This window comes from Miniopterus schreibersii, assembly GCF_964146895.1.
Source record: "Miniopterus schreibersii genome assembly, chromosome: 10".
Lineage (NCBI taxonomy): Eukaryota > Metazoa > Chordata > Mammalia > Chiroptera > Miniopteridae > Miniopterus > Miniopterus schreibersii.
In genome coordinates this window covers 3338421-3350914 of record NC_138110.1, presented here as the reverse complement: position 1 = coordinate 3350914, position 12494 = coordinate 3338421, and the positions used below count along the sequence as shown (strand labels likewise).

General features: G+C 60.2%; 1 protein-coding gene across 1 annotated transcript; it reads right to left on the bottom strand.

Moving 5' to 3' along the window:
* Positions 1–18: 18 nt before the first annotated feature.
* CTSZ (cathepsin Z) lies at positions 19–8146 on the bottom strand. Its single transcript, XM_081150328.1, has 6 exons — positions 7971–8146; positions 7483–7646; positions 3727–3906; positions 1877–2027; positions 1413–1575; positions 19–606 (listed from the first exon to the last, which is right to left on the bottom strand). The coding sequence occupies exons 1-6, from the start codon at positions 8114–8116 to the stop codon at positions 496–498; spliced, it is 915 nt and encodes a 304-aa protein (XP_081006454.1). The 5' UTR covers positions 8117–8146; the 3' UTR covers positions 19–495.
* Positions 8147–12494: the final 4348 nt, after the last annotated feature.

Sequence of the window (12494 nt, the reverse complement as noted above, 5' to 3'; positions counted from 1 at the left end):
GCCGCGCTCAGGCTCCGCCTGTGTGAAGTCCCATATTTTTATTCACCACTTGGGTGATTTGAAACTGCTGTCTCCCCCCTCCAGCCCCCCATTTCTCCCAAAGTGACAAAAGAACTGGTGACAAATGACACATTATAGACCACAGTTGCCAAAGAGAAAATACCAAACCATCAACTGAAAAAAATGGAGTTCATATAATTAATGTCTGCAATCACGTCTTGGGCAGGTAGATGGTTCACTGCAGTCCCACAGGGGAGCTGCCCTGTGCCGGGGTTTACGCCATTCCTCGTGAGACTCTCCTGGGGGATGTGCTCTGCCAGGATCATCCGTCTGCATTTGGACAGGCCCCCCTCTTGGTGCTCAGTGCCCTCACCAGTCCTCAGCAGTGTGATTTCAATGTCAGCCCCCAGATCCTCCAAACCATGGCAGTGTCAAAGCAGGATCCACTCTGGTTCACGATGTTTCTTAAAGAACTGCTCTTCTGAGACATCTGCCTTAAACGATGGGGTCCCCAAATGAGCAGTTTTCCTCGATAGCAAGGTTGTACTTAGCGCCCTTCCCATCTTTGTAGGTGCTGGTCACTATCCGCATCCAGCCTCGCTCGCCCTGTGACAAGTGGGAGCTCGTGTTAGCTCATTGCCTGGCCTGAACCCCCTCCCTCTCAGCACACAGACCACCCTCTTCCTCCGCCTGTCACTCAGTGCAGGTCCTACCACCTGCCCAGCTGCCCCTCCCTTTCCCAGGCAGGACCCCTGCTTGCAAATACCTCTTGTGAATATTTTACTTAATATTTTTCATATATTAATATGAAGCGCAGTTCGCTTCATGTCAAAGTCTAATTCATGGAACCAAAATGTGGATGCTTTGGACCAGATGACTTAACTTCCTACTAATACTTCCATGTGTAGTAATTTAATACAAAATATTGACGTTGCATCACTTCGACATTAATCATTTCCCCACTTCATAATAATGAATGTCTCTGTCTTAAATCATTAATGGTTCATGCTGCATCTTAGAAATTAAAATTCTGGCAGTCAGTCTCTCCTGGATTTGCAACTCAAATCAAAAGTATGAAAAAATTATATAGGATTACTGGGTGGAGCCAAAACGGGCAGGGAAAACAACGAGATGGCTGTGAAGCAATAAACTAGCTAATCTGAAACTTCTAAAGCAGAGCTCCACCACCAGGCCATTCCCCCAGGAGACACCTGGCAACGTCGAGATGTCTTGGTTGTCATAACTGGTGGACGGGCCAGGATGCTGCTAAACGCAGTATGATGCCCAGGGTGGCAACAGCCCCCATGCAACTCAAGTGTCTGAACCCAGATGTCAGTGGTGCTCAGGGCTGCGGCTCCTAGCCACACGGCCACAGCACCATCGAATGAGAGGAGTGTCAGCAGGAACCTTACCCATGGTTCGCCCCATGAATTGCGGACAATCCAGTACTCAGTCCCGTCGCTGACGCCCCAGCCCACCACAGAAACGATGTGGTTAATGTAGCTCTGCTCCTGGTACTCCGAGTAGATGCCTCCGGTGTATTTCACCATCTTTTCTGTTGCCATTATCCCGCAGCTGGGAGCAAGCAGCCAAAGAATTAGCACTGTAAGTGTGAATCAGTAAATCCGACTGAGATAACACCAGTCAGGTGAGTCTGCCGAGTGTCTGGCCCAGCCCGCAGTCCACAGCACTTGCAGCCTGGGGCCTTTCCACACACTGCCCTTCATTCACTCCCAACCACCCTGAGGGGCCCACCAGCCAGTTCAGCTCCACTTCCGAGAAAACTGGCAGCTGTCTCGAGCCTAGCAAATAAAATTGGCCCGAAGGAAAGGGGCAGAGTGACTGCGGCCTGCACCCTACAGCCAGGTCTGCTCACCTGATGGGACCATTGGCGTAGATCTCCGCCATCATCTTCTCTCTCCCAGAGACGGAGCCATAGTCGCCCACTTTCCAGAGCGTGTAGTTCTGGATGGCCTCGCACTCCTTGAACTCCGTGCACGTGCCGCACTGGTTGAACTTGTCACACTCTGGGGGGTGCACGCAGAGTCAGCACGGGGCCTCTCATCAGTAGCCCGCCCCACGAGCACCCAGGCCCACTCCACTTGGCTCACTAAGGATGGGAGTCCTCTCACCACCAGGTGCTGCTTAATTCTGCTCCCTCAGCTGCACAGGAGTTGTGAAAAGCCCCTCCCCAGGCCTTGGCAGAAGGCACAGAACGTTAATTAGCACATAGTAGGCACTCAAATGGCAGGCTTTTTTCCTTTAGAGGCCCGGAGAAGGGCCCTTTCACAGCACTCTACAGCTGAAAGAGTGTAATTAAATGATTAGCTCTTAATAAGATGTCTACTGCTGGCTAGTGAATAGGCCAGTCATTTGGGAAAAATAGGATATTTTGATTATTTTGGTTTGAGGTGATATCAAGAATTGGGCAAAAAATTTAAAAATGCAGCCCTTAGTTCTATAAGACTCCACCCCACCCATTGCATATGTTCCTCCGGGCCCTTAACCTGCCTTTTCTGGGCTTGCCTGTTACCTATGTTGCTGTTCTAGCTTCTTATCTGTCCAGGTTCCTCCCCAGGACAGTAGACTCCTTGAGGGTTAAACTGGCATGATGTGTCCTTTGGTCACCAAATGCCCAGCACAACCGGAAAGGGCTGGGTCTGTGGCCACATTCGCTAAATACAAAGACCAGGCTATTTATTGCAAACAGCCAGGTTTCTGATGAGCTCCATCTGCCTGTCATGCAAGGTGGGTTACAGGGCCCGGCCTGGGCTGGACTAGACCAGTTCAGGGCTGAGCAGTGCAGGGGGAGGCCCCAGGGCCCGTCTGATTCTGGGTACTTAGTAGTCATTCCCTCCTCCCTCCACCTGTCCCTCTCAGTTCTCTGACCCCTGCTGCGTTTACCACTTCAACAAGACTGGCCCAACCAATGCAGGGGAATTCTTTGTGGCTGGGCAACATGGCCCAGGAGGCAAGTGAGGGCCCAAAGGTGTGGGATGCTGCCTGAGACTGCTGTGTGCCTCAGAGGGCACGAGGCTGGGCAATCCCTTTTGTAGAAGGAGAGGGTGGTGTGGGAAAGCATCTGGGCTCCCCCTAATGCCCCTCCAGTCTCAGCCTTTGAATGGGTCCCAGCTCTCTGCTCCAGCTGCACGAGAGCTCCCACAGAGGCAGGTGACTTAAAACTGCCAATTATGGACTTTTTTTTTCATTTGTGGGGGGAGCAGCCTGAAAGGAACGTGCCAAAGCCAGGGATTCCAGGCCAGCTTGGGTCTGCTGGTCCATGTAGGGCCCCTGGGCTCCAGATCCACCTGAATGCACACAGCCCAGGGTCCTGGGGAGGGGACCCGGCTAAAGCCACATTCTTCCAGCTGGGTCTGCTTGCTTCCAGTTTGGGCAGCAGCCTACCTGCGCTCCCCGCCTGGCTCCCGGAAAGCTTCCTTGCCCCTGGACAACAGCCACCCGTGCCTCTCTCGCAAAGGCCCACGAAACCACCAAGAAACCAACACATCAGAACTCCAAAATGCGGCCAACTCTGGCCACAGGCTGAAGACACCCCTGCCCAGGCCTTTTCTGGTGGCCTTAATAAAGACTATGGGCTCCCTGCTCCCCCAAACCCACAGGGTTTGAGCCTCCCTCAGCACCCAGACCAGGGTGAGAAGCTTGGATTGGCCTGGGCTCAGGCTGCCCTTTCCCTGGGAAGAGGGAGGCAGGGCGGGCGGGGCCTACCCTGGTCCTTGGCCTGGTAGTTGTTGCAGGTCTCATCTGGGATGCCGTGCCTGTGGGCATAGGCCCACACCTCCAGGTCGTTGCCCCCCTCGCAGGAGCCAGCCTCCCCGCAGTCAATGACGTTCTGCACGGACAGGAGGGCTGAGGGCCACGCCCCCTTCCTCTTGATGTTGATCCGATCTGAAAGGCAGCACCCATGGGAGTCAGCACCCAGTCTGCCCCGCTGCTGCTGTGGTGGCCCTGTCCCTCTCTGGAGGGCCCTCTCCAGACCACCTCGGCTTCCCGGAGCCATCTCCCCTGGCCCTTCCCTGCACCAATGTTCCTGTCCACACCCCCAACTGGAAGCGGCATGTGGGCAGGGCCAGGCATGTCTGCTGAGCTGTAGATGCCCCAGAAATGCCAGCTGAGGAGCTGAAAGGGCCAGGAGCAAGGACAGGAGGGCACCTCTGTGAGCAAGTGCAGCCAGGACCTCCAGGCAGTGGGGAGGCTGGGCGGGATCCAGCCCCGAGGACATTGCACCCACTGCTGGTGGGACTGGGGGGCACAGAGGTGGGGCTCTGAACAGCCAGCCACCATCTGGTCACTGGTGACGCTTGCACTGCCTGTGGCCCACACCCCGCCGTGGGCAGCCAGGGACAGCTACAGGTGGCCACTGCACCTGCCTGGGGCCCACCGTCCTGCAACCAATCCTACCCATGGCTCACTTTCCACTGTCCCAAGGTGGTTTCACAGCCACACGCCCTGCCAGGTGCTACCTCAGGGCCTCCTCTCGCTTTCTGCCCTAAGTCAGAACTGGTTACAGCGAGCAGCTGGCCCTCCACAGCCCCTCAGGGCATCGCCGTCCTCCTGCGCCTCTTCCCCCTCCCCCAGACAGACAGAAGCTTCTTGCCACATGAGGTCTGCGTGGTGGCGGACAAAGGACAACAAGCGTCAGTGTGGAAGCATGAAGTAGGTCTGACGAGGAAAACGGGAGAGAATTGGGGGGGGGAATGCAGAGAGGATGACAGGACCTCCCTGGGGCGGCGTCCCTGGGGGGAGGGTCTGGGAGCGCAGGGTCTGGCATGAGAGGGTCCCTCCTGTGCTCCAGCCTGTGACACCCACACTGGGTCCCCACATGGGACAGGGAGTTCTGGTAGGTCAAGGAAGGGTCTTGTGTTTTATCTGCATGAAACCTCAGGGGGTTTCAAGCAGAACAGAAGCACGACCCAACCCGGGTTTGGCCAGGCTCAGTCTAGCCACCTGGGACGGGACGGCAGGGAGACCGGTCCAGCAGCTCCGAGACAAGGCCAGGTGCCGGGCGTGGGGCTCAGGTTGGGGTGGCTGGGGGGCTGCCGTGGAGGTGCAGGGTATTCTGAGGGGATGAGATCTGTCGCAGGATTATATGAGGGCACGAAACAGGAATCAGGGTGACTCGAGGCCCTTGCCTGAGTGACGGGAAGGATCCCATTGTCACTGAGGATGGAGAACATGGTTTTCGGTGTGGATGAAGAAGGGGTTCTACAGAAAGTAACCTCACAGGGTGAGCCGATCATAAATTCCCAACTGGGCAGGTGATGGAGGGCAGACACGGCCCAGGCATATAACTTATTTTTAGTAATGATTTCTCTTTGCTCTAAGCCATCCCTGCCCATTGCTTGGGTGCATCTAGGTTAACACACCTTTGAAACATCTCTTTTCAGACCCCTCAAGTGAAACCACCCCCAAGGGAGCACTTGAGCTTGTTAACCAGCCTATAATCGGATCTCGCCTGCTCCCTCACCTCCCTGTAACCCTCCTCACGTTGCCTCCTTAATTCCAGATGCATAAAAGCAGCTGCAAAACTGTCCTTCTCTGCAGCATTTGAGATCTTGCTGCCCAGTAATTGTCTGCAGTTTTGGCTCAAATAAACTCTTATAAAAATTCTCTAGAGGTCTGGATGTTCTTTTGTCCACAGGGGTGAGGGTGGTGGTGGGAAGGATGGGCTGTTTGGACTGAACATATGAGGATTGAGGGGTGAGGCATCCAAGCAAGAGGGAGGGAGAGTGCATCTTTGTGTGTAAAGCTGAGGGGAGAGTTCAGGTGGAGGTCGGGTGGAGCCAGGGACTCAGTCCTAGGGAACCCTATGCTCAGTAGTGAATTTGAGAGGGCGAGGAGCTCTGAGAGCATAGAAGGAGGTGGGCAAGTGTTACAAGGACAGATAAGGAAGGTGGAGGCCCAGGGCTGACCACTGGACCTGCCTGCATGGCAGCCCCTTGCTGGTGGCCTTAGCAAGAATGGTCCAGGTGCAGTGAGGCTGCAGCGGGCTCAAGGATGGAGAGGAGGAAGCAGGGAGCCCGGCAGACGGGTGGTAGCTGGAGGCAGGCTGGGGTCATGCCCTTGTTCCTGTTCACAGTGATGGCCAAGTCTGGGCACAGGGAGGAATGGCCTTGGCAAGGGACTCACACACGTGACGCCCAGAGACTGGAGGGAAGGCAAAAACTACAGCCAGATGCACTGGGTGGCAGCTGGCTGGGCACCTGTGGAAGTCCCCTTCTGAGGGCTTCTATTTTCTCAGTGAAATTGGAAGAATCCTGCTGCTGGGAAAATGTTCAAGGTTTGAGAAGAAAGCAGAAGAAGCAGCCCTTTGCCCAGGAGAGAAATTCCCCTCCAGAACTGTGGCCGGTTTACTGTCTGAAAGGGACCAGTCAAAGGTGGCCCCAGCCCCCCAGTCTTTCACAAATAAAACCTGGGCATGTGACTCCCTCTCTCAGCCCCTACAGTGCTTCCCCAGGCCCCTCCCTGGGGACTCGGCCCCTGGGGACTTCTGAGGGCCTTCCTTCTCCCCTCCCCCACACAGTCATAAGGCCCTTTCACTTCCCCAACCCAGTGAGCCATCATCCCTGCTTGGCCTTCGCCCTGACCGTCGGCCTTAAGGCTGTCCACACCCTGCCTGCCTGGCCCATGCCTCACAGTGGTTCCCGTGGTTAAAGCTCTGGCCCTGTCTATCTTCTGGCCACCCCAGCTCCCCCAAGGGTTCCTGTACCTTCCAACTGGGCCTCAGCCTACCTGCTCCCTTCCTCCTCTTTCCTGAAGGGTCAGGTGTAAACTGCAGCCCCCAGGGGTCTCTCATCAGTCTCCCAAAAGAGATGGGGCAGGGTCACCAGGGAGGCCCTGCCAGATGCCACTCCTTCAGCTGGCTGCCCCGTGAGCTCCCAAGTCAGCCCTCGGGGCAGCTTCCCAGTGGGCAAGTCCCTTCTCCAAGGGACTTCCAGGGTGATGCAGGCTCCTGGGACCCTGGGCTGCCACTAAGGACGCAGAGCCCCTCTCACATGCTGCCCTGGAGCTGAGGGAGGCTGGACACTGGCCTCTCCTCCCTCCCAGGCCAGGCCCAGCAGCCTTCTCAGGTGGTTCCGACCTCAGTGGCTGCCTTCCTCACTGACCAGCCGGCTAAGGTCCCGAAGAGAAAAGGGGACAGCCACTCACTGCACTGTCATTGGCTTTTGAAAGCAGCTTCATCTGCACCCAAGACACCGGCAGGGTCACTGAGTTTGCATTTCTGGCTCCATCCCAAGTGGCCGGGGTCACAACTTTGGGACAGAGAAGGCCCCTGGAGCCACCCGTCCCTGGGCTCCTGTCCTCGTGCTGCAGGGCACCCCCAGCCCCGGCGGGCGCCCCTGCCCAGTGGGACACCATCCAGCCTTGGCCACTTGGCCTCTTCCATCACGAGGGGCAGCAGCGGCCAGCTCGCCCTGGTCTGAGGGCTCGGGCTCCAGGCTGCGCCCTGGCCGCCCCACCTACCGGCCATGGCGCTGGTGCTGCCGTGGGCCCAGCAGGAGCCGCAGTACTGCGGGATGTGCTGGTTCCGCGTGACGCTGGCGTAGTTGACCCCGTCCACGCTGCGCCAGTCCCAGCTCCCGGGCAGATCCGCAGGGCGCAGGTACTCGTGAGGCCGTGGGTACGTCCTGCGGAGAGACCACCACGGACGGTCAGCCCCGGGCCCCGGGGCCCTGCTCCCCAGAGTGAGCGGGAGGGGAGTGAGCCCTCGACCGCCAGCCCCCCCAAGTGCAGGCACCAGGCTCCCCGCGGTGCCCCAAGTGCAGGAGGTGGGGCCGGCCCAGCCCGCAGACGCCGGGGCTCCCCTGGATGTGAGAGAGAGGCCCCCAAAGGACTTGACCCTCAGAGGTCAGGGGCGCCCGGGGAGGCAGCAGGGCCCGGCGCGCACGAAGCCCGGGGGCCGCCCGCCCGCCCGCGCCCGCCCGCGCCCGCCCGCGCCCACCCGCGCCCACCTGCGCCCCAGGCTGGACGGCGGGTCGGCGCGCGGGGCGCGGTAGCAGCCGGGCCCCGGGAGGAAGCGCGCGGCCCGCGCCAGCCCCGCCAGCCCCGCCAGCAGCGCCAGCAGCAGCAGCGGCCTCGCCGGGCCCGGCCCCGCCATGGCCCCGCTCGCCTCTCGTCGCCCGGACCCCGCACCCCTTCGCCCGCGGCCCGCCGGCCCTTAAGGCGGTGGCGCGGTGCAGGCCCACCCCCGGGGCGGGGCGGGGCGCGCGCTCCTGGCCCGGTGACCCCGGCCCCGCCCGGCCGCGCGCCCGGGGGAGGGGCCTGCGCCGGGGTCACGCGCCGCCGGGGCCCAGACCCCAGGCTGACCCCAGGCTGACCCCAGGCCTGACCCCGCGCGCGGCCCGGCGGCGCGACCCGGCACCTGGCGGGACCCGCGGGCCGGGGGTGCGGGGCGGCGGGGCCCGCCGGCCGTGGACCCCGAGACCCTCCCCCTGGGGAGGTGCCCGCTGTCCCCCTCCCATCGCGGCCCAGGCTCCCTGGAAAGGGGCAGGGGTGGCCCCACGCCCCGGGGGAAAGCCCCTGTCCCTGCAGTGTTGTGCCCTGGCCTGCCTCCTGAGCTCCGCCCGGCAAGGACCCGGGCCCTCGGGGATGGGCCCCTCACAGAGGCGGTGCCCCCAGGAAACGCTCGCTGGGCACGGAAACCGTTAGTTCTGCTTTCCTCCCCAAGATGCGGGAGGGGCTTCCTGCTGACACAGCGCCTCAGGGGCCGAGGCGGAACCAAAAGCAGAAGTGGGGCCCCCTGGCCTTGATTTCCTAACTGAGGAGTCACCCCTCCCGCCTACTGCTCAGGCCGCGGAGCGGCCGCCTCGGCCTGGAAGCCAAGGGCCTGGCCTCTGGTCGGGTCCGCACAGGCCTGGGCTGGGGGCCCTCAGGTGGGCGCCAGCGGCTCCTCCCCTTCTAAGTGGGCACCCGCCCCGGGCCCTCTACCCTCCCTGGGCCTGCCCCTAGCGGGCAATCAGAAGTCAAAATGACTGCCTCCTGGACTGCCAGCCATTTCCGTGGCCACCCGTGGAAGCACCGAGGTGACCACGGTACCTCAGCAGGGCTGGGACGCCTGTCGGGCAGTGGCTGGCCGAGCAGAACCAGGTCTCGGGTGAAGCCCAGGCTTTGCTTTGTCAGCCCAGAAGCTTTAGTCCCTGTTTCTGAAAAGCCACCGCAGAGCTGGTGTAGTCACAGCCCCATCCTTTTATGTGCTCTTTCTCTTCTTGGAAAGCCAGCTCCTGGGAGCCCTTAGTGCCACTCAGTTTGTCATTAGCAGGTGACCTGCAGTCACATAGGGCCCTGGGCTCCGAGGGCGGAGCTTGATGTAAGGCTGCAGCCCACAGGTTCCGTAGCTGGCCGGCCTGATCGCGTGGCCTCCAGGGGCCGGGGCTCGGGCAACGGTCAGGCAGGGTGGGAAGGTCAGGGAGCCCTGTGGAGTGCAGGTTAATCGGAGGGAGGGACAGTGACATACTCAGGCTGGTGGTGGGTGGGACATCCAGGTTTCCCTGACACAGAAGCGAGTCAGGCTCAGAAAGTGATGGGAAAATCAGGCAGCAGGCTGGGTGTCCAGACATTTGAAACCACAACTTGCAAGGCAGATGCGAGTGAAGTCTGGTGTGGCAGGCACTTCAGCCCCCATGGGGCGTCAGACATGTGGCCCCAGCGCCCTTCACGAGTGAACTTCCTGTGATCAGTGGATGCTGACCGCTCTGAGAGGGGGCGACCTTGGACGGACCCAAGGCGAGCCTAGACCTGCAGACGGTGGTCAGCACAGGCCGTGTGCACCGTTAGGGAAGAGCGCGGGTCAGCATAAAAGGCCCCTGGGGCTCAGGCCGGGGAGGAGGCATTGAAGAACCTGCTGGACTGCCTCCCAGGTGGCCACGCCTCGTCTCTCCTCACAGCAAATGCACCTGAGCAGCAGCCTCCAGCCCTGCAGACCTGGAATTGGGTTCTGTGAGGGTATTTGTGAGAATGACAAATACCTCCTCCAGCCTGCAGCAGAGGGGCTCGGGCAGGGCGCCCGCCAGCTCTAGCTGCTCCCTCCTACCCATCTGGGGCGAGCCTTGAATCTCGTCGGTGCTTGAGGCTTGGAGTCCCCCCTGAAACCACTATAGAACCCTTCCTCTGGAGGCCAACCTGGTGCCCTGGCTCTTTCCTCCAGGGTGTAACTGAGTAATACCCACTCCCAGTGGTGCTTATAGGCAGAGACACTGACTTTCTAGAATAGTCACCAGACTGGGAAGCATCTCTCCTCTTTAGATGTTGGCACAACCCTATGAGGTAGGGTCAGATGCTATCTCTGCATTTTATAGGTGGCAAGACTGAGGCTCCGAAGAGGTCAGGAGACGTGTAGTTAGCATGAGGCTCGTGGGTGGCAAGTTGGGATCTAGTTCCCCTTGTTTTTTTTGGTTTTTTACCCCATAAAGTCTCCTGACACACATGTGATCCAAGGCCAAACACAAAAACCTATGATTTCTAAAAATAAGGTTGATTTCCTCCTGGTCCCTATAAAGAACACACATACTTGATCGTCGGCCCAGGGCTGGCCCACTCTCCCCACCTGCAGGGGGGCGCAGACAGGTTGAGTTTCTGCCTCTGGAGTTGCCTCAGAACCTTCATCCCCCCTTCCTTCAGGCTGTGCCCTCTGGCTGCCACCCACAAGCTGCAGACACTTCCATTATTCCGCATTCCTGAGTGTGGCCACATCCTGGACACCGGGTTTGTCGGGAGGGATGCTGACCGGCCAGGCAAGTCTGGCTCCTCAGGGCCCCTCGGCCTTCCTGTCGGCCGCAGGGATCCTCTCCATCCCCGTGGCCGTGAGGTCTGATGCTCAGCCCGAATCCCAGGTCCCTTTGCAGCGGAGGCCTTCTGATTGGGTGGGTCAGGTGCAAGATCAGTCCTGCCGCTACCCCCAAAGGCCATCCTCATCACACCCTCTTCCGGCCGCACACATTTGCTCGGGAGGGAACATGCCTCCCCGGGAACCCACCCATGAGGCTGGCCGTCGGCATCACCTTCAGGACACGTTGGCCACAGCGTAGCCTTAACGTGGAGTCCACCCGGGAGCTGCCCATGAACTTAGCCGCGGGCCTCGCCCATTCACCGGGACAGACCTGGTGGCTCTCTGTCAGGCAGTCGAGGTGTTTGCTGAGCACCTGGTACTGAGGAGCTGCTGTGGCAGCCCCGGGACAAGCGGGGGCAGGCCCCTGCCTGTGAGGAGCTTGCACTCTGGAAGGGGCATGCGGAGAAAGGAAACCGCGCCCAGAGGAGAAAGTGCTTGGAAATGAATAAAACGGGGAGAGCTGGAGACACAGCCTCTGGGGAGTTTGCTCTGGGCAGTGGCCTTAGCTCTCCAGGGAGTTGAGACTGAATGAGGGCATGGCCACGGGAAGTGCTGGACTTCGCAGGCAGAAGGAAGAGACCATGCGAAGTCCTTGACACTCAGACATGCTTAGTGGGAGCGGCCACCTGGAAGAAGCCGGAGGGCCGCAAGGCAGCAGGGACGGCTGGCAAACAGGCGGGACAAGGTCACGGAGAGCTCGCAGGGGCCCTAAACACCCTCGGACCTCTGCGGGGGGCACAGCTGCTGTGTCCTGTCTGCCATCCGAGCCCATGCTTCCGCAGGCTGGGGCGGACTGGAGGTGCAGGCTCCGTGCGCTCCCTCCCGGCCCCTCCCTGGCATCTCCTGTCCAGGACCTGAACCCCACACGTCGGTGCGGTAAGGGGGGGTTACCCTGGTGGCAGCTAGTTCCTGAAGGGCGCGGGTGAGGCCTGATTTCTGCTTTAGATCCCTCTGGTGGCCACGGGGAGGGTGAAATGACAGAGGGGAGCGTGAGGTCGGTGAGGCTGCTGTGGTGGTGGGGCAAGGTGAGTGGTGACGCCCCTGGAGAGATGGCGACAGCGGACACACGGGGCAGCCTGTCTGGGAGGCGGGGCTGGCAGGACCCAGGCGTGGGGCAGGGCTGAGCAGCCGGGCTCCTCGGATGCTGAGCTGGAGCCCGGTGGGCCGACCCCTCGACACCTTGCATGGAGCCCCTAGATGAAGGGGCCGGAAGACCTGCAACCTGACTTGCCTCTGCTTTGCCGTCATCCTGGGACTTGAGCGGGCCGGGCTGCCCTCCAAGCCCCAGGTCCCTAAGCGAGGTGCGGAGAACTCGGTAAAGGCCGGGAAAGGGGACTAGGGCTGCAGGTCTCTGCCGCTGGAGAGCCGGGCCCGTATTCCTACTCCCCTGAGGTCCTGAGAGCCCCTGAGAGCATCTGGCCAATATTTGTTGGATAAACAAATGGCTTTCTGGGACGCACACAACAGAGATTCCTTGGACGAGCACCGGGCTTGCAGAAGTTTCTGTTTCTGTTTGGTGTCAGCTCCAGGTGCCAACCGCACTCTGCCCATCGCTGCTCCCGCCCGGCCCGTGGCTTCTCAGGACCTGTCCACCGTGGGGGGGGCGGCGCTGCCGGGAAGGTTCCCGTGTCCCCGCGGAATCACAGCGGCT

Bases quoted from the DNA above. Each gene is read 5' to 3' on its own strand.
- CTSZ (XM_081150328.1), bottom strand. From the start codon at position 8,116: ATGGCGGGGCCGGGCCCGGCGAGGCCGCTGCTGCTGCTGGCGCTGCTG. The intron at 7,647-7,970 runs GTGGGCGCGGGT...GTCTCTCCGCAG, and splicing joins CCGTCCAGCCTGGGGCGCAG to GACGTACCCACGGCCTCACG. The intron at 2,028-3,726 runs GTAGGCCCCGCC...TGCACCCCCCAG, and splicing joins CTACCAGGCCAAGGACCAGG to AGTGTGACAAGTTCAACCAG.